Here is a 20,000-nt window from a genome sequence, read left to right as displayed (position 1 = left end):
ATGTCAATATTGTGACCCGGAGACTCTGACTGTGACCAAGTATGTATGAAAGAGCCAGATGGAGAGAGGGGCTGCACATAGACATTGATATCCAGATCACATGATCAGTAATTTCGTTAATTATTAAGGGTAAGTGTATGGTTACACAGAACAGGCACGCCCACCAATGGTCAGAATGCGGGAGATTTGATGCCAAATGCGGGTAGGCGGGAGAAGGGTCCCAAATACGGTAGTCTCCCGCTCAATGCGAAGAGTTGGCAGCTCTGCATTCAATGGTCTGGTAGTCTCGAACTTCCAGACCAAAAGCGCGTGTGTCACGGTAAACGTTGAATAGTATTCAGGAGGGTAACCATGATTTTATGACTTCAATGCCACTTAAATACATGACCAAGACTGTCAGCAAATCATACTCCTACGCAAACCAGGAGGAAACTGCATCAAAAGCGCGCCTTGTACGCAAATTTGACTAAACCACCAATAGGACTACAATATCAACAGTTACAACTTCTGTCTATCGATACTGAAAGTACTTACCAAGTGCACTATACTCAGAAAACCATCTACAGTAGGTTCACAACAGCTTGATGAAAAGGCGTATCGCTTAGCGCGCGCTCGTGACCTACATCGCGAGAGCCAAGCCAGTGTGTGTGTGTGTGTGTGTGTGTGTGTGTGTGTGTGTGTGTGTGTGTGTGTGTGTGTGTGTGTGTTGTGTGTGTGCGCGATTATCAACTTGTTATGCAACAATTCAGTGATACGTGTATAATTAATGTATTTATTGACAATGAAAATAAGCAGTTACATCAATTTTACCTAAATCGTGCACAGCACCATCCGGGTACTGTACTGACCACGCAGACTGCCAGCTACATGGTATGTTTAGATAAAGAGGCTAGGACTAAATCATCTACCAGCTTGACGTATCTACACACTATTTCCAACTATCGAGATACGCAATTGCGCAATCATGCTAAACGTTACGTTTGCAATTACCAGCATTGTTAACAAGCACTCTACTGTTTCATTGTGACAGCAGGGTAGGCGAGAGGGTGATCAAAAGGGTTGCCAGGAGGGTACACAAAAGGCTGGATCACACAGCTGCCCGACTGAGTAGGGTATGCAGGATGGTAGACTATTACAGAGTTGCCAGGAGAATACCCAGGACAGTAGACAGGAGGGTTTACAGGATAGCAGACAGTAGTGGCTTGGTTTGTACGAGATGCATCAACATCAGCTCGATTTCGAAAATCAACAACCGCCATGACGATCTAGAAACACAAACAATGCATGCCACCACGTCAACATTCTATCTAGCTTGTGCTACGTGTATAACTCGTAAAACGTTTTGATTTAAATTTAATTAATTAATAATTACTAAATACTATTTTGTTAATTAACAATTTTGTTAGTGTTTGCTGATGTTACCCACATAGGAATTGACAGAAAACTGAAAGCGAGAGTTGCATACACTCGTCCCTGAATCTGAATCTCTGTACCCAAACCGTATCCAGCCACATCAGTCCAAGTCCGTGTTCTGGCACACACAACAGCAACTGTCAACTACTACTACTATAAATCATGCATTAGTATCACAGAATGGATTCTAGTATCCCCAGACTCACGTGAGCTTGGCAGTGTCCGGTTCCCGTATAATTGCCAGACTCACGTGAGCTTGGCAGAGTCCCGTATGTGACACTGGCAAGCTCACGTGAGTTTGGAGACAAAGCTATATTTTAGTTTCTAGGGACGTGATAAGATAGCTTGCCTAAGTTAACCATTCGTAACGTCCAGTGCATTTTTGTTAACGTTTAGTGTAATAATTTTATTACTAATTTATTAGTCTTTTTAATATCTAAAATATTATTAAAAATTTGTTGACAGTAGGTATACCCTAAGTGTACTTACTTATGATTTTATCGTAAAATTTTGTATTTAATTTACTGTACGTAACCGGGCATACATTAACGCATCCTATACAATACTACTTAGTACTTGTCAGTGTTCTTAGATTTGAGGATTTCTAGTTGCATCAATATACCAGCTAAAAAGGACTGTTGGTAAATAAAATGTCGCCATTACATGCGCTCAATTCGCAAACAAAATTATTGAATTAAGGTAATTAGTATTTTGAAGCAGAATGCATGGCTATAAATGTCAACCACAGAAGTCAACAACAGACTTCGATTTCACATCGACGTCCTCTAGCCGGATGTCGGCATCGCTTGAATGTCTGCACACAAGCGTCCGAGCAGACCTTTTCACTATACATGCATTGTCTAGCTACTCACTACAGACTCATAATTAATGACGTCACACTTGCAGCTCAACTTACAAATAGCCAAAGCAGGCGATCCACAAGATTGCCATGACGAAGTCCAGAATGCCGCTCGTAACGCTGATGATTTGACGAGTTGGATTTTGATCTCACGCACAAAAGCCACACAGTCCAAAGTACAGAATACGACGGACAGTATCAGAGACAGTGAGCCACAAGCCAAACCAAACTCACAAGCTGAATTTTTCAAGTTGAAAAAGCATACTTTACTGTAATAGTGATAGTAATAGTAATGGCTCTTGACGAAGAGCTTGTCAGCAATGCAGGCGAGCACTACGACACCAAAAGCCTAGAAAAATGTATACGAAGTCTGTTATCTTGTGTATTACGAAGTTACGGCGACTAGTCTGGTGGAGCCTACACTAGTACTGTACAGACGGTTTGCAAGCAAGACAACACGTTCGCGTCGGACTGGACATGCACGACATCCTGCATGCCTAGGGCGGATGTACATAGATGATGCATGCAGAGCTTACCAGACTAGCCAGCCGAAGAACGATTCGAGTTGCAGCCGACTTGCGATTTCTCATCTCACCGCGCGGTATCTGATGATCAGTTAGAGAACGAAACGGTATACAGAACGAAAATGTTAGTCAGATAGCGCACTAGCGTCTTGCGCACATCCGTGATTATGCAATTCACAGTGACGTCTCTGTACACTGTACTGTACCTACTGCTCTGACGTCAACCGGAGAGAGAGAGAGAGAGAGAGAGAGAGAGAGAGAGAGAGAGAGAGAGAGAGAGAGAGAGAGAGAGAGGAGGGAGGGAGGGAGGGAGGGAGGGAGGGAGGGAGGGAGGGAGGGAGGGAGGGAGGGAGGGAGGGAGGGAGGGAGGGAGGGAGGGAGGGAGGGAGGGAGGGAGGGAGGGAGGGAGGGAGGGAGGGAGGGAGGGAGGGAGGGAGGGAGGGAGGGAGGGAGGGAGGGAGGGAGGGAGGGAGGGAGGAGGGAGGGAGGGAGGGAGGGAGGGAGGGAGGGAGGGAGGGAGGGAGGGGGAGAGAGAGGAGTTGCGACATAGGTGTTTGAGGTCACGTGACGCATGGGCGCCATTTTGACTCCAACTGCGCGTGTGCGTACGAGATAACATGGTGCACAGCTGTGTCAGCTAAATTCTGGCTAGGTTTGTACATGTCTGTCAAACTGAGATCCTGTTACTGATTATTATAGCTGAAGATCGTCTAGTGTTTCAGCCACTTCATGATTTTTCTGCATTTCGTGTTCTTGGTCAAGTTCAAGTTCAGGTATATGCAGAAAATTTTTTATCCACTATGTTTGGTGACAGCTTGATGATAGCCTTTACTCATAGGGTTAGTGATTGTTTTTTGTAAAGGCAGTTTCCTGGTGACTTTGAGCTGCTTTACATGTGACTGATATCTCGTTTTTTGTAAAGGCAGTTTCCTGGTGACTTTGAGCTGCTTTACATGTGACTAATTTCTCATCATTGTGTTAATTCATAAGAATTTTTGGTCTAAAACAATTTTGGCAAGTGAGGTGTCCAGGTATATTACAGTATCACACAGAATACAATTCAGCAAAATTGATGTGTTCTTTAAACTGACAGTTACAGATACATTGTTTATTTACAACTAGTAAATGAGTAAACGACACCTTCAGCCAGAGGTGTGCATATATGTCATATAATGGTAGACTAAATGGTCTGTTAGGGGAAAGGAAGTTCATCTGATGCCTCAATCTCAGCATGCAGTTCTTACAGGTTGGGATTCTTGTCCAACTCCATTTCAGACCTTTGTAAAAACTTCCTCCGCCATTGCTGCGACAAAGCTTTTGCATATCCCAGGCTAATTGGAATGTTGAAGTCTTTGTTGTTTTTGAGCTTTCGTGAGGTATCTTGCAAGTTACTCTGTTTTCTCGTAGAGTTAAAACCATCTGTTTTATGTCCTGCAGTACTTCAGTTCTCGTACGTCGCTTTGAACGAAAAGGAGATTGGACTTGTTCGTCATAGAGTTCTGCACAGTCCTGTAACATCTGAGCTGACAGACTCACCACTTTCAGGTGGTGCTCAGTTATGTTGCTGCCTGATAATCTCAGTGCATTTTTTATAATGAGATTATGATGTTCAACTGCCTGATCAATCGGTTTCCCATGGCCTGGTATTCCCGTGGAATTGATAGTACGATTGTAGGTTGCAATATGTGCCATCCATTTTGAAAAATCAGCTTTCAGGTTTGCTAGTAAGTTTGCTGCTTCAACACTGTAGTTTCGTCGTCTGCTTGCAAGAAATAACAGGAGCCACATTCGCCATTGCCGAATTATTCCTGGTCCATCCTCATACTTGATGACATCTCTTAGGTCATGGTAGAAGAGTGCAGCATGTACAAATGAGCGGTGAAAATTATAGACATGATCTGCTTCTGGCTGTTGTTCATCTGTAGGAACAGCAATGACTGTGTCAACAAACTGGTTTACTAATTGGTTAATCCTTGTTTCAGTGAGTGGAAGTTCATCTGGTGGTAGTGTATGGGACTCATCATCAAGCTTCAAGAAGTCGAGAAGAGATGCAATCAAGTGGGCATCAAGTGCATTCTGTACAAATTCATCTCCTTGTTGGAATACCTTGGCATCACTTGTAACAGTTCTCCTCTTTACAGTGTCTCTAAGTTGAGCAAGTGACCCTGGCTGATCTGAGGATCCCCCAAAAAGCAGAAAGATGACCTTGAGACACTCCCATTGAAAATGAAAGTCACCAGGGTTTTCTTTTGCCCAAGTCAATTTGTCTCTAGGATTAATTAAACTCTGCCACTCTTCTGCGCTTAGCTCCTCTTATGGTGAAACATGTCGCCTGATCTCCTACAACACACTGGTGAGTCATGCCATCAATGTTGAGTCTTCTTTGAAAGTCATCCAAAATTGTAACATTGTTGTCAATGTAGCTGCTGTCGATGTCCATGAGAGGCATGGGATAAAGAACTGATTTGTTGGTCTTCTGTCCATGTCTAGGATTGCTGCTTTTGAGGAGGCCATTGCAACTTCTGAAGTAATGGACAAGCAGGTTTTTCACATAACGTCTAGCTGCATGAATAAAGTACTCATCGTCTTCATCAGTCGGCAGTAGGTCTTGGTGGTTTAGAGATGATCTACGACATTGTGGTATACCAGCTGTACTCAATAATTCCTCAGAAGGGAGATTCATCACTTTAGTTGCCAGACGACTTGTGAAGTTCCAAGATTCATGGTGCCTGCCCTGTCTCTCATGCAGTACGTGTTTGTAAAAATTTACGTTGTCGTAGGCAACTATCCATGTTCCATGTTGGATGGCAATGCTTGACGCAATTGCATCAGCTGTTTGTTCTACCAAACGCAGAATTTCATAATATGACAATGATACACCTATGTGATTCAAGCCTGTAATGACCTGCTTGCTAGTTCCTCGAGCAAGCAACATGAGTCCCACAAGAGTTTGAAATCCATTTACATGAGGGCTGTCCTTTGCCAAAACACAAAGAGCAGAAAGGCTATGAACGTCTTTGACTGTCATAGATGGGAAGTAAGTTACTTCTTCTGTTTAAGATAAGATCTCGGTGGCTAATTAATATTAATAAAATACCCCGCTGTTATTAATTCCTGGGAAAACCCCTGTAGTCCGTGGGCCAAGTCAGATACAACGCCTAGAAATTGAAGGTAGTCCCCACTGCCGCACAACAATTGTTTCTCTATTCTAATAGTTAAAGCACATAACTATAAGCCAAACAGCACTTGTTGTCATTCTGAAAGATGGTCGGATTGGCACACAAACGGCAATTTTGATATTAGTGCACGCCCCCAGCGTTACCGGGGTAACACGCTTCTGCATTGCCGGAATCTGCTGTCTTCAGAGGTTCTAGCTTGCCTTAGTTGTTCGCTTTCGTTCTGAACTCGTACAATGAGTACTGAGGGTGATCTTCAACAGTAGGAAAGTGAAGCAGACTGGTACAACCAGTGTTTATGCCATTGTCACAAGGACGCGCACGGGGACGTGACACAATTTACTGCCAAAAGCTGGAAAGCTCTTCACGAAGTAGCAGAACAACGGCGTGACCAAATTTATGAGGCGCTTGCTCCTCATTTCCAAAACGGACCTCGTGGTGCATACCACAGTCGCTGCTACCAGACGTACACTAACAAGACCTTTCTGGTCAGACTTCAGCCTCACGGAGCAGCCTGATTGTGGAGAAACGCCAACCAGATATGTCAGTGGTAGCACAGCCACTTCATCTAGTACTACCTGCGACGACGAAGACAACAGAGGAAGTGCTAGCGCATGCGCAGTCGCACAATTTTTCAAGACACTGATCTAACAGCCTGCATAATTTGTCAAACAAGTATAAAGACAAACACCTAAACGAATCACTTAGCTGGTGCTTGACAGAGCAAGCTAGTGCTACTCTGTTGGAAGCAGCTCGAATTCGTAGTGATGAAAGACTTCTTCTAGCTATCGAACATCTGGACCTCATAGTAATTGAGGTGAGATATCATCGTTCTTGTTAGTCGACGTACACGCACAAGCAAAATCTAAAGCGTTTCATAGAGACAAGAAATGAATCCCCTGTTGCACCATACTCTGATGTTAATGTTATGGAAACCGTACTGCGTAAAACCGAAATAGCCCTCTTTCAAAGAAAAGAATCCCGCAGTTAAGTTTTTTGAGGCAACGTTGTTTAGAAATAATGGAACAAACCCAAAGTGGCGTTGTAGCTGATACTGAGAAGTTGTTATCAGTGGCGGATTCAGAAATTGAGAAAGGAGGGGTCTATAAAAACCAAAATTTTAACCACGCCTACTTCGCCTACTTTTGTTAGGATTCAGTCACTTTAATAATTAAGAACTTTGGAGCTGTCTCCCTTGGGCGTAAAAAATCCAATTCCAAATAATTCCCCAGCAGAAACAAGAACTAGCTGCACCAGCTGGTAGCAGCAAGCTAGCTATCTCAATCTGGGGTTATAGCAGCTAAGGCTATTTATATATGCCATACATATAATATTGTATACATTAATTAAGACATAATGTTTAGTACAATGTACACAGTGGAATTACATGATTTACATGTTAAACAGTTACAGTTAAACAGTTAAACAATTACATGATCAACAGTGCTCCAATATCGTCAGGAGAAAAAGCAGTGCTCGACTCAACTTGGGACAGAGTGGTGGCACTGGGTGACATTCGACTTAGACCTGTAAACATTAAAATTAAGCGGTGTTGTGATAGTTTGTATTCTATTTGCAGCTACATGTATGTAACTTAATATTTGAATTTAAGATTAATACTATTTATAATCTACTTACCAGAAGCATCTGGGGCCCCACAAGGGTATCCTGTTACACAGTTTTGTGATGGCGAACCTATATCTGCACTTGAGTGTAACTCTCCCTCAGACTCTGTAGTAAAGGGAATAGTCAGTAAATGGTAATCCATTGAATTTTGTCAAACGCCATTATATATAGTATAAATGCAAATTTGTCATCTGCATTTACCTTCTCTGCTCCTTTTGGAGAAGAATGAAGTGATAGGTGTAGCAGCCTGTCTCTTCATTTTGAAGTATTTGTTGACGACTTCACGGAATCAGTAGATGCGTGGGAGTGTAGAATGAAGTTCTCTGACCATGAGCAGATCTTATGGCCTCGATCTACCGTCATTCTTTTTGCGCGCTTACAACAAGCCTACAGTAACACGATCTCGGCAACCCAGCGAAAGGACTGGACCTTGGACCTGGTAGTTTCGAAACTTAGCTAGCTGTCTTTAATTAAATATACTGTTGAGTAACTCAGTTCATACAGTAACACAGTACCAAAGAACAGGTATTTTTGTATTAGAATGAAAAATCGAATCTGAAAACAGTAATGCTCAGCTCAAAGGGGGGGTCTATAGACCCCATAGACCCAGCCTGAATCCGCCACTGGTTATATCGTAATGATAAAATAAAGTGAGCTGTATTGTCCCGGTTTGCAGACGGAGTAACGTTCTGGAGTTTGTCTGACAGACAGCAAAGTGATTTACTTTATGATTCTTGTTTGCCAGCGGGAGCTGTAGCAGAGGCATTTAGTAACCTACGATTGGAAGGTAGCAAATTTTTTCAAGAAACGTCTTCTGAAGAGGATCATAGTAATTCCACTGACGACACTGCATTCGTACAATCATCTAATGATGATATAGAGGATATGGGCCGCAGTCTTTTTTACGCGGCAATGCACTTGCGTAGTCAAATTTTAAGTTTAACAAATCGTATGCAATGGCCTCCAAGTTCCAACGAACTAAGGAAGCCACCAAACATTCCACCCGACTTGTTTAACTTTCTAGCTTGGGTAGTAAACGGGGACGATGGCTCTAATGAAGCTATTTCTAGCAGAAACAGAGTAAGAATCACGTCTCAAAGAGCAGAACGCTATGTCACCTCTATTGCTGAAGACCTAATTCATTGTGCTACTAACGGTAAAGTGAAAACACCAAAGCACGTCTATTTGCCGATGACTGTTCGAAACCTAACCAGTAACGTGCAGATTGTGTCGTTACTCAATCGATTTGGCCACGGTTTGTCCAATAGTCAAATGCAAGAGATCGATACGGCAATAGCTGAACGACGACTGCAGGCCGACAGTAGTGAAGTATTCATTCCTTCAAACATTGTTCGTTGTGGACAAACAATCAGTTTCTGTTGGGACAATAATGACATTTTGGAAGAAACACTGTCTGGCATGAGAACCACTCACTGCACAAATGGAATAATCTTGCAACGACAACTATGTGGACCGTTACCTCAAGCTTTAATGGAAATGGTCAGTTGTCATTGTACTAAAGGCTGCTTGACGCAACGATGTTTGTGCAAATCAAATCAACTGGCTTGCACCGACATCTGTGGCTGCATCGGCTGTGAAAACAAGTCAAACGCAGAAGACGCAACGGAAGCCGGCTCTACGCTTTGTGATGACGGCTATGATGACGACAGTGAAGAAGAAATGTGACAACGTAATGTCGTTGATTCTCATATTAAAAATAATTCACCTGTTTTGATATTTCTGCTGGACTAGTTTTGAAAATTACTAGTAGTTAGTTAAGTAAAATGGTAACTGAAATTAAAGTGTTTACGCTTTATTTTTATTGCGCATGCGCATTGTAAGCAAAATTATGTTACCGGTCACAAAACTTTTAGCTTTATTTATATTAGTGCCGTTTACAAAGTTTTAAGCGTAGTAAAACCAGTACACGAACGGTGTTGCCATGGTAACAGCACTTGCTCACTTACCTTCAATTATAACTACTTCGGACCTGTTGCCTCTTTGACAACAATCAAATTCCTGTTTTTCCTTTTAACTTCTATTATTCTAGCCAATAAAATCATTGTTGTGAAGATGTGGGGACCAAAGGACGTCTTACACAACTTGGCCCATGGACTACTGTACAGTATATTACAGTATATTGTACAGTATATTATACAGTATATTATACAATGTATATACAGTATATTATGCAGTATATTATACAGTATATTATACAATGTATATACAGTATATTATGCAGTATATTATGCAGTATATTATACAGTATATTATACAGTATATATACATTTATATACATTATATTATACAGTATATTATACAGTACATATATATTATATATACATTATATTATACATTATATATACATTATATTATACAGTATATTATACAGTATATTATACAGTATATTAGGGGCCGTCCGTAATTACCGATAGTTTTTGCAGAACGAAATTATTTCGAACCTGGGTGGTGGGTTGGGGGCCAGGAAGAAGTGAAAAAATATTGAATCCCATGTCAATGCGTTGATTTCTAGTAGTACAGTAGTAGAGTTTATGACTAATTAAGATCAGTCTACTATTTTCTACTTGTGGAAGCGACTCAAGTATTAAACTCGTCGTTAGTCATACTACTTGCTCGCGACCCTGTGCGCAAAACCAGACTGCATGTGTGCCACATGCGAGCATTTGAGCAACATGTCATTGTTAGTGACAGCATGTGCACGTGCCATGGCCTGTGCCGCGGAAGTGTCATTTCTTGAAGATGATCGTACGCGTGCTTGGTGAGGTTCTGTGTCTGAGTTTCGACAAGATCACGCCTGTAATATGTGTGGGTCATTGTTGAAGGCTTGAGAGTTGAGGTGGAAAGTGCGGCTCGCTAACCTCCCCAAAACATCCGGGATTTAAATGTAGCAAAATCCGTGAACGGAATGTCTGTGCAGACGACGTTGTTCGGGAAGTTAGCGAAGAAGAAACCGTTCTTCGAGAAGTCTTTGTCAGCTGACTCTGGATACTACGCTGTAATTGAAGCACTGTGGACTCTAGAGCTATGTGGAGCAAACAGGCAAACCTTCTTTGAGAAATCTGCCAGTAAACGGGTTTGCCATCGCTGTACCTTTGATGGCTGTGGTGCAGTGTTTTCATCATACTATCAACTTACCCAGCATAAGCAGAAGGAGGGCCACACAATGGCCAGAGGTCGCCCAAGAAAGAAGTAAACTATTATACTTCAGTGTGAATGTTTGCTCTGTACCGTGGATTGTACTGTGTCTACTTATGTTTTGTTAATGCCTTTTACTTCCTTATTAAAAGTTCTCTTGGTTGTACCAGTGTTTATTCAAACATGATTACGCACTGAACAGCTGACGGTATCTTCCGTGGTATATTTAATAATAAAGGCAATAGCTCTGTGAGCATGGCCCATTGTGTGTGAAATAAACAATGTTTTTACACTTTATAATATTAAAAAATAGGTGCAGTGACCATCGATATTTTTAGCTAAAAAAGTAGGGGGTGGGTGGTGGGGTCTGGTTACTTTGAACTTCATTTGTTCTGCGAAAACTATCGGTAATTACTGACGGCCCCTTATACAGTATACTGTATATACAATATATTATAGAGTATATTATACAGTATATTAAACAGTATATTACAGTGTATTGTACAGTATATTATACAGTATATTATACAGTATATTATACAGTATATATACAGTATATATACAGTATATTATACAGTGTATTATACAGTATGTATACAGTATATTATACAGTATATATACAGCACTTTGTATATTATACAGTATATTATACAGGATATTATACAGCATATTGTACAGTATATTGTACAGTATATATACAGTATATATACAGTATATATACAGTATATTATACAGTATATTATAGTATATTGTACAGTATATTATACAGTATATTATAGAGTATATATACACAGTATATTATGCAGTATATTATACAGTATATTATGCAGTATATTATACCATATATTATACCGTATATTATAGAGTATATGATACAGTATATATACAGTATATTATAGAGTATATTACAGTATATTGTACAGTATATTATACAGTATATACACAGTATATTATACAGTGTATATACAGTATGTTATACAGTATATATATACAGTATATTATACAGTATATTATGCAGTATATTATACAACATACATACTATTAAAATATATATACAAATATATAGATACATATGCATGCATGCATGCATGTATGTATGTATGTATGTGTAATTGGAGATTGGAAACATCCGGGACCTTTGGGTCAGAGTTCGAGTGCGGGAGGGCCACATACATAAGTTCCCTTGGGCAAGGAACTAACATACACTTGCCTCTCTCTCCAGAGTGTCAGTTCTGTCCAGCAAGTTTGAAGCATGAAGTATGAAGTATGAAGTACAGCAAGTATGACGTACCTAGTGACATGATAGTGTGACTGCTGAAAGTGTACAGTATAGCAAGTATAGAAAGTTTAAAGTATAGCAAGTATAGTCATTGCAGTATCGAACCTGGGCCCTAAGGGTCCTTGTAAAAAATGTATGTGTAATTTCACACAAAATTAGATTTGCCACATATAGTAAACAATTTGATGCATGCATGTACACACTGCATGTCGATGTACAGTTGAATGTAGGTAAGTAATACTAAAACTGACCGAAAATAATTTAAAAAATAAAAGGATTATATTTATTATGGATCACATTACCTGTCGTCGAATTCGGTCTGTAGAGAAAGCAGCTGTAGCTAGACGACGTTGAAAACTGTGAGCCCTTTTGAAAAACTTTTAATTCGCTACACCGTAGTCTTGATAATGTCTGTGGTCGTCACTAATCTTGATCGAGGCTGATTTTACAACGATCACCGTCGTGTGGTCCCATCTGAATGTGCCCATCAATCGGTGCTGAATTGTGTGTGTATCTGTAAGAAACTGTTGTCACTGTAAGCGATGCGTTCTAAACATCGCCTTGGTGGGTTTAGTTGTTGCGCGGAACGCCTACCTGCCCACATCCACGCTCACCCTAACTCAGCCCAAAAAAATCGCCCCATCCACTGAGTCAGTATACGCGATACATAGCCTAGACTACAGCGGAGTAGTACACAGCTGGTGAGCTATACAACAACCAGCTTGGCGTATCTACACACTATTTCCAACTATCAAGATACCCAATTGCACAAACACGCTAAACGTTACGTTTGCAATTACCAGCATTGTTAACAAGCACTCTACTGTTTCATTGTGAAAGCAGGGTAGGCGAGAGGGTGGTCAAGAGGGTAGCCAGGAGGATACACAAAAGGCTGGATCACACAGTTGCTCGACTGAGTAGGGTGTGCAGGATGGTAGACTATTGCAGAGTTGCCAGGAGAATACCCAGGACAGTAGACAGGAGGGTTTACAGGATAGCAGACAGTAGTGGCTTGGTTTGTACGAGAGGCATCAAGATCAGCTCGATTTCGAAAATCGACGACCGCCATGATGATCTAGAAGCACAAACAATGCATGCCACCACGTCAACATTATATCTAGCTTGTGCTACGCGTATAGGTCGTAAAACGTTTCGATTTAAATTTAGTTAATTAATAATTACTAAATATTATTTTGTTAATTAGCAATTTTCTTAGTGTTTGTTGATCTTACCCATACAGGAATTGACAGAAAACTGAAAGTGAGAGTTGCATACACTCGTCCGTTGGTCCCTGTACTGAAACTGTATCCGTATTTAGTCATATCAATCCAAGTTCGTGTCCTGGCACACACAACAGCAACTGTCAACTACTACTACTACTATAAATCATGCATTAGTATCATAGAGTGTATTCTGGTATCCCCAGACTCACTTGAGCTTGGCAGAGTCCTGTATATGACACTGGCAAGCTCACGTGAGTATGGAGACGAATTGAAAGCTATATTTTAGTTTCTAGGGACGTGATAAGATAGCTTGCTTAAGTCAACCATTTGCAACGTCCAGTACATTTTGCATTTACTGTAATAATTTTATTACTAATTTATTAGTCATTTCAATATCTAAAATATTATTAAAAATTTGTTTCACAGTACTGTAGGTATATCCTAAGTGTCCTTACTTAACATTTTATTGTAAAATTTTGTATTTAAATTACTGTACATAAACCGAGTATACACTAACGCACGCTACAATACTACTTAGTACTTGTCAGTGTACATAAATTTGAGGATTTCTAGTTGCATCAATATGCCATCTAAAAACGTCGCCATTACATGCACTCAATTCGTAAAGAAAACTATTTAAATATTTAAGTTAATTAGTATTTTGAAGCAGAATGCATGGCTATAAATGTCAACCACAGTCAACGGACTTCGATTTCACGTCGACGTCCTCTAGCCGGACGTCGGCGTCTCTTGAATGTCTGCACAAACGTCCGAGCAGACCTTTTCACTATGCATGCATTGTCTAGCTACTCAATTACAGACTCATAATTATTGACGTCACACTTGCAGCTCAACTTACAAATAGCCAAAGCAGGCGATCCACAAGATTGCCATGACGAAGTCCAGCACGCCGCTCGTAACGCTGATGATTTGACGAGTTGGATTTTTGATCTCACGCACAAAAGCCACACAGTCCAAAGTACAGAATACGACGGACAGAATCAGAGACAGCGAGCCACAAGCCAAACCAAACTCACAAGCTGAATTTTTCAAGTCGAAAATGCATACTTTAGTGTAAGAGGCTTTGACGAAGAGCTTGTCAGCAATGCAGGCGAGCACTACGACACCAAAAGCCTATAAAAATGTATACCAAGTCTCTTAGTGTGTATCTTGTGTATTACGAAGAAGTTATGGCTGCTGGAGTCTCCACTAGTACTGTACAAACGGTTTTTGCAAGCAAGACAATACGCTCGCGTCGGACTGGACAAGACAGCCTGCATGCGTAGGGCGGATGTACTGTACGTACGTAGGTGACGCATGTAGAGCTTACCATACTAAACAGCCGAAGAACGACTCGAGTTGCAGCCGATTTGCTATTTCTCATCTCACCCCGCGATGTCAGTTAGAGAACGAAACGGACAGAGAACGAAAAGACTAGACCGTACAGTACTTGCACCAATGACGTAATGGGCGTGTTGCGCACATCCGTCACTAGCCTCGTACCCAGGCCCTCTTGCGCGCCCGGAGAAGAGGGCCTGGTACACGTTGTCTTCGCATGCCCGCATAAATTAGAAGGAAATCGTGGTAACGTCTGCACGCATGCGGAACCGACGTTGTTTGGAATCTCGAGCCGATACTGTCGCGCGCAATCAGACCCAATTTGGCAAATGGTGGATGAAGGCAGAGCTTCTAATTTTGATATTGCGTTGCACTACGCTCTAGGCAAGCTTAAGCTGTGTAATGTAGAGCTGAAGGAACAGCAGCGTGTTGTCCTAAAGCACATCTACGTGTTCGTCCGGCTTCCTACAGGATACGGTAAATCGCTGTGCTATCAACTTATACCGTTTATGGTTGACTTTAAGCTAAGGAAATGTGGTGAAAAAGATTGTGGATATGTCGTCATTGTCGTGTCTCCTCTAATATCGCTGATGATAGAACAAGTTCAACGATTGCGTGAACGCGGAGTTTCCTCTGCCATTCTTGTTCAGATGTAGGTTCTACTCGCGTTCCAAGAGAACTGCTAGCTAAGGAAAACAACATCGTAAGTGGGGCTTACAAGATACTCTACAGTGCTCCTGAAGCCATCATTGGAGTGCAGTTTTGTAGAGAAATTCTTCTAAGGCCGTGCCTAAGGAACGCTGTTGCTGCCTTAGCCATCGATGAAGCCCACTGTGTGTCAAAATGGTAAGACGAATACAGTTGTTACGATACGTGTATCTGTGTATGTGTACGTATGTGTAGATCTGTACGTGATTTAGTGAAGCCTACATGTACACAGTATAGTTTGCACGAAATCCCAATCAGTCAACTAATTATTTGGATAATTGATTGATTGATTTGGATAAATGATTGACTGATTTGGATAATTGGTTGATTTATTGGATAACTGTGTGTAAAATATACTATAGCAAGTGGAAACGTCATACATATCCTGATAAATAAGAAATTTGACAGCCTGCATGTGGTTGTTTAGGAGCAAGGAATTCCGACCTACTTATGGACGTGTATCAGAGCTCAGGGCTCTTGTTTCACCTGGTGTTACTATGCTTGCTTTAACTGCCACTGTTACTGACCTCATCAGGAGGGATGTCATTACAACACTTGATATGGAAGGCTGTGAAATAGTTTGTCTTTCTCCAAACCGCCCTAATATCTATTATGAAGTCAAACCTTAGAATGACATTGATACTGATATGGTTGACTTAGTCCATTTCCTTCAAGTGCACAAGAAAGACACCAATCGTACCATAATTTATTGCAGAACAATGGACATGTGTGCAGACCTGTATGGCTATTTCTTACATTCACTTGGTGAATCATCTTACTTTCCACCTGGAGCTCCTCAAGTTAGTGATAACCGTCTTTTTGGATGTACCATTCCAGCACACCTTCCTATAACAAGCAAGTGGTTTTACAAAGTCTCCTCAAACCAGATGGAGTAGTTCCAGTAGTCTTTGCAACAAATGCACTGGGGATGGGTGTGAACATGGCAAAAGTCAACAGAATCATCCATTATGGCGCTCCCCGAAGCATAGATGACTACTTTCAAGAGAGTGGACGTGCCAGTCGATCTGGAGAACAATCATCATCACTTGTGTACTGGAAGCCTGTACAGTGTCCCATGACAACAGAGCCCAAAACGGTACATGAAATGGAAAGGAAAATGGTTAGACAGCACCTAGAAAACACGACCTCCTGTCGTCATAAAGCCTTGTTGAGGTATTTTGATGTTGAAGTACTTGAAACAGATGAAAATCCAGTTTTGTGTTGTGATGTATGTAGAGCTAATTCAAAGCAGTAGAAAAGTAGCAAACTCTGTTGTTTGTTATAAACCAGACTCAAGAATATCCATCCTTTGTTTTTGCTCTATCCACGTCAGAATGTCTGGTCAAGAAATTCTCTTAAAAGGATTTTCTGAAAATGATGGAAAAGAAATGTGTTGTCTGCTGTCATTGTGATCTTGTAGCAAACTATTGTGCAGGACGCAATCCACGACTAAAGCAATATCCTGGTCATTGCTTCTTGTGCTGTGTTTAGAAGAGAATCTTGGGACATGAGATTGTGAATCAAATTGTGAGCATATGGCTTTGATAACACTGACTGATCTAGCTGCACGTTGAATGGCTCCTTCAGAAAGATTTGGCCCCATGTTTTGAATTAAGTCCTTGATGATTTTATTGACATGCTCATTATGAAGATCACATGGAATGTTTTTCCAGGCCCACCATGACTGTTTATAAAGCGGTTCCACACAAGGTCCTCTGATAGCTTGGGAGACAAAATCTCTTTCTGTAGTAAGAGGCGGATTGCCTCGAAAGCATACTTGCTCCTGCTTGAACTGTCGAAAAAATGTACCATGAACACTTTCCAGCATTGCAAAATTTGATCACCATCACCCTCTGCCCAGGCATCTCGAAATATCATTAGTATTGATCCAAAATGACATAGTACTCGAGCATAGCTGTAGATATGGTCTTTGTTGTCAGACTCTAGCTGGAAAGTTATAGCAGCATCATTGATTGTGCATTCTTTAACTACCTGCTGTGCTAATTCAATTATGACGCTTTTCTTCTCGGTAACTGAAGCCGTATGTAGCTTACTCAGTGACGATGCAAGATGAACTGGTGATTGTGTCAGCCGTTTGATCTTTAGAATAGTACATGCAGATGCAAAGGTGACCTGTCACAACAGTCTGCAGTAAGTCAACACATGCATTGACGTCCTTCTTTGGATCATCAGTGACAGCTTGTCGATTAAGAAGAGACCTGAAGAAACCCAGAGTACCGTGATCTCTAGTAGACTTTGAATAGAGGCGTTTCCAGGCAACTTGCATACAATTAATGAGTAAGTGTAACTTACATTGAAGAGCTGTGGTGTGTGTGTGTGTGTGTGTGTGTGTGTGTGTGTGTGTGTGTGTGTGTGTGTGTGTGTGTGTGTGTGTGTGTGTGTGTGTGTGTGGTGCGATAGCTCAGTAGGTTAGAGAGTCATCTTACGGAGTGTTTACATCTGGGACCTTGAAGGGTCGCAAGTTCAAGTCACAATAATGGCGAGCTATGGCATAATTTCCTTAATTGAGCAAGAGGCAGCTCTTGATGTTTAGGTTTTAGGTTTTAGACGTGTGTTCATCAAAATGATGTTTCTTTACCGCTAAAAATGCAACCATGGCTTGCCAATCTTCCACCACTGGCTCCAAAATCTGCTGTTTCTCCCTGCTTGTATTCCCACACATGACATGTCTCTGAGATGCTCTTTGTCTTTCGCATGTCAGCTGGTCACCACCTGAAAGGACTCGTTTCTCTGTAGCATAGCCTTCTCCCAAGTACCCATGCATAGTCTCCATAATGTCTAGCATGTCCTTACTCTCTGCTTCGTTCTTCATGAGGACGTCAATGACAGCAACAGTGGATGATGTAGCCATTGCATTTGAATATTTATGTAGAATATGCTCAGGCACCACAGATGACAAGAAAGATAGACTATGAATGAACTTTGTAAGCAGTTGTGCAACAAGTATACTCAGAGTATCCTTGAACGTATTCATATCTTGAAGGGATGGAAGAAAGTCATTAGCGGACATATCCAAAAGACTACCCGTATATCCAGTGTGCAGAAGGTGTGAAGTAGGGATACGACTCTGTACAGCAAGTATGCTGTACATATGGTACTTGTGCCAACTGTGATCACTTCTGAGATCTCTTGCCTTCTGCTGTTTGTCCACGTTGTTACCAACAAACTTGAACTGGATCCCCTCAGCAATTCATTGCTGTATTGGAATTGTGTGCTGATGGCTGATGGTTGAAAGAGAATTCAATAGTGCTGTATATCCAAAGCACACGTTTACTTGATTAAGACGAGTGTATATCTGTTGGCAGCATAATAACATTAACAACAACCTTTCACTCATTGCATACAAATGCAGGTAGCGTATTGTGTGGTCGTGAACTGTGACTTGATGACATTTATTACCACTAATACTTCTACCTAAACGTCATGTTATACAGATTATATTGCTTTCATGATTAGTTGAAGTAGAATTAGTAATTGATTTTACATATACAGTTGTTTAGCATCATATACCTATGTAGATTTATTCAAGTTTATTCAATGTCTTAGTAGGGTGGTGGTGCTGGTGTGTGTGTGTGTGTGTGTGTTTGTTTGTGTGTGTGTGTGTGTGTGTGTGTGTGTGTGTGTGTGTGTGTGTGTGTGTGTGTGTGTTTGGTGCATTACAACTTGTGCTGTTCCAATCTCACCAGTTTGTCAACTTGAGCAGCATACGGTACCAGTGACAGCACTTCTTGCACCCCTATCATATGCATATTTCGTTCCTTCATTAATATGGCTGTAGCCATGCAAATTCCAGGATAGTGGTGATTGCCAGACTTCTTTCGGTTTCTATGATCACTATGTGACACTATTCTGGACATGATCTGAAACAGACTGGGTGCTTTTGTTTGCAGCTCTTGTATGAAGTCTGTCCACGTGAAATGCGGCAGGTATGTTGTCTGAACACGGCGAAACAGACTAACATGTGGCTCACTACGACTACACAGTTGATTACACTCCTCATCCACTGCTGTAACAACTCTGCCTAGGATGTGCTCTCGAATATCATCGTCATCATAAAGCTCTTTGGCCAAGTTGGAAAAAGCTGCTTTGCCTTCTGCAAGCAAACGTGCTACTTTGGCAGATCTTTCATCAAGAGTGTACTTGCAAGGCAATCCTTTGAAGGATTGATATGTAAGGGTAACCTATAATGACTTCATATAATTATTTAAACTACCATCCGCAATTTATACAAGACAAATTGACAAATTGACTTACCCTTCCTTGACCTAGTCTACAACATTCTGCTACGAGGTAAAAATCAGTTTTTATGATCTACAGAATAACATATAACTGACTCATGCAGAACATACCAAACGATTGTGACTCTATCCCCCCCCCCACACACACACACACACACACACACACACACACACACACACACACACACACACACACAAGCTCCAATGCCCGGCTTCGCCCGGGGGACAATACATGTCAGGTGCTTCTCCTTTCCACTTCTTAGCGCCGCAGTTGACACACACGTTTGTCATAGAGCCGATACAACACGGAAGTGGAGGAGAGACAGGTGGCATTTATATGTAGAGATTATAGCAGAAAGTATCTAAAAATGCGTTTGATGGTATCATAGGTGATGTTGGCCGTGAATGATTGCAGTGAATAAAAATGTCGCGTATACAC

General features: G+C 41.3%; 3 protein-coding genes across 3 annotated transcripts; all 3 read right to left on the bottom strand.

Moving 5' to 3' along the window:
- Nucleotides 1-3,840: 3,840 nt before the first annotated feature.
- LOC134184101 (uncharacterized) lies at nt 3,841-5,827 on the bottom strand. The gene is made up of 2 exons (XM_062651716.1): nt 5,161-5,827; nt 3,841-5,108 (listed from the first exon to the last, which is right to left on the bottom strand). The coding sequence occupies exons 1-2, from the start codon at nt 5,822-5,824 to the stop codon at nt 3,841-3,843; spliced, it is 1,932 nt and encodes a 643-aa protein (XP_062507700.1). The 5' UTR covers nt 5,825-5,827.
- A 6,908-nt stretch (nt 5,828-12,735) lies between these two features.
- On the bottom strand, nt 12,736-14,714 carry LOC134184938 (synaptogyrin-4-like). Its single transcript, XM_062652711.1, has 4 exons — nt 14,587-14,714; nt 14,116-14,390; nt 13,266-13,374; nt 12,736-13,108 (listed from the first exon to the last, which is right to left on the bottom strand). The coding sequence occupies exons 1-4, from the start codon at nt 14,638-14,640 to the stop codon at nt 12,854-12,856; spliced, it is 693 nt and encodes a 230-aa protein (XP_062508695.1). The 5' UTR covers nt 14,641-14,714; the 3' UTR covers nt 12,736-12,853.
- Nucleotides 14,715-17,731: 3,017 nt separating this feature from the next.
- Nucleotides 17,732-18,638, bottom strand: LOC134184958 (uncharacterized). Its single transcript, XM_062652734.1, has one exon. The coding sequence runs from the start codon at nt 18,412-18,414 to the stop codon at nt 17,860-17,862; it is 555 nt and encodes a 184-aa protein (XP_062508718.1). The 5' UTR covers nt 18,415-18,638; the 3' UTR covers nt 17,732-17,859.
- Nucleotides 18,639-20,000: the final 1,362 nt, after the last annotated feature.

The sequence above is a fragment of the Corticium candelabrum genome, chromosome 9, assembly GCF_963422355.1.
Source record: "Corticium candelabrum chromosome 9, ooCorCand1.1, whole genome shotgun sequence".
Classification (NCBI taxonomy): domain Eukaryota; kingdom Metazoa; phylum Porifera; class Homoscleromorpha; order Homosclerophorida; family Plakinidae; genus Corticium; species Corticium candelabrum.
Note: the sequence above shows the minus strand (reverse complement) of the source record. Positions and strands in the feature narration are given on the sequence as shown.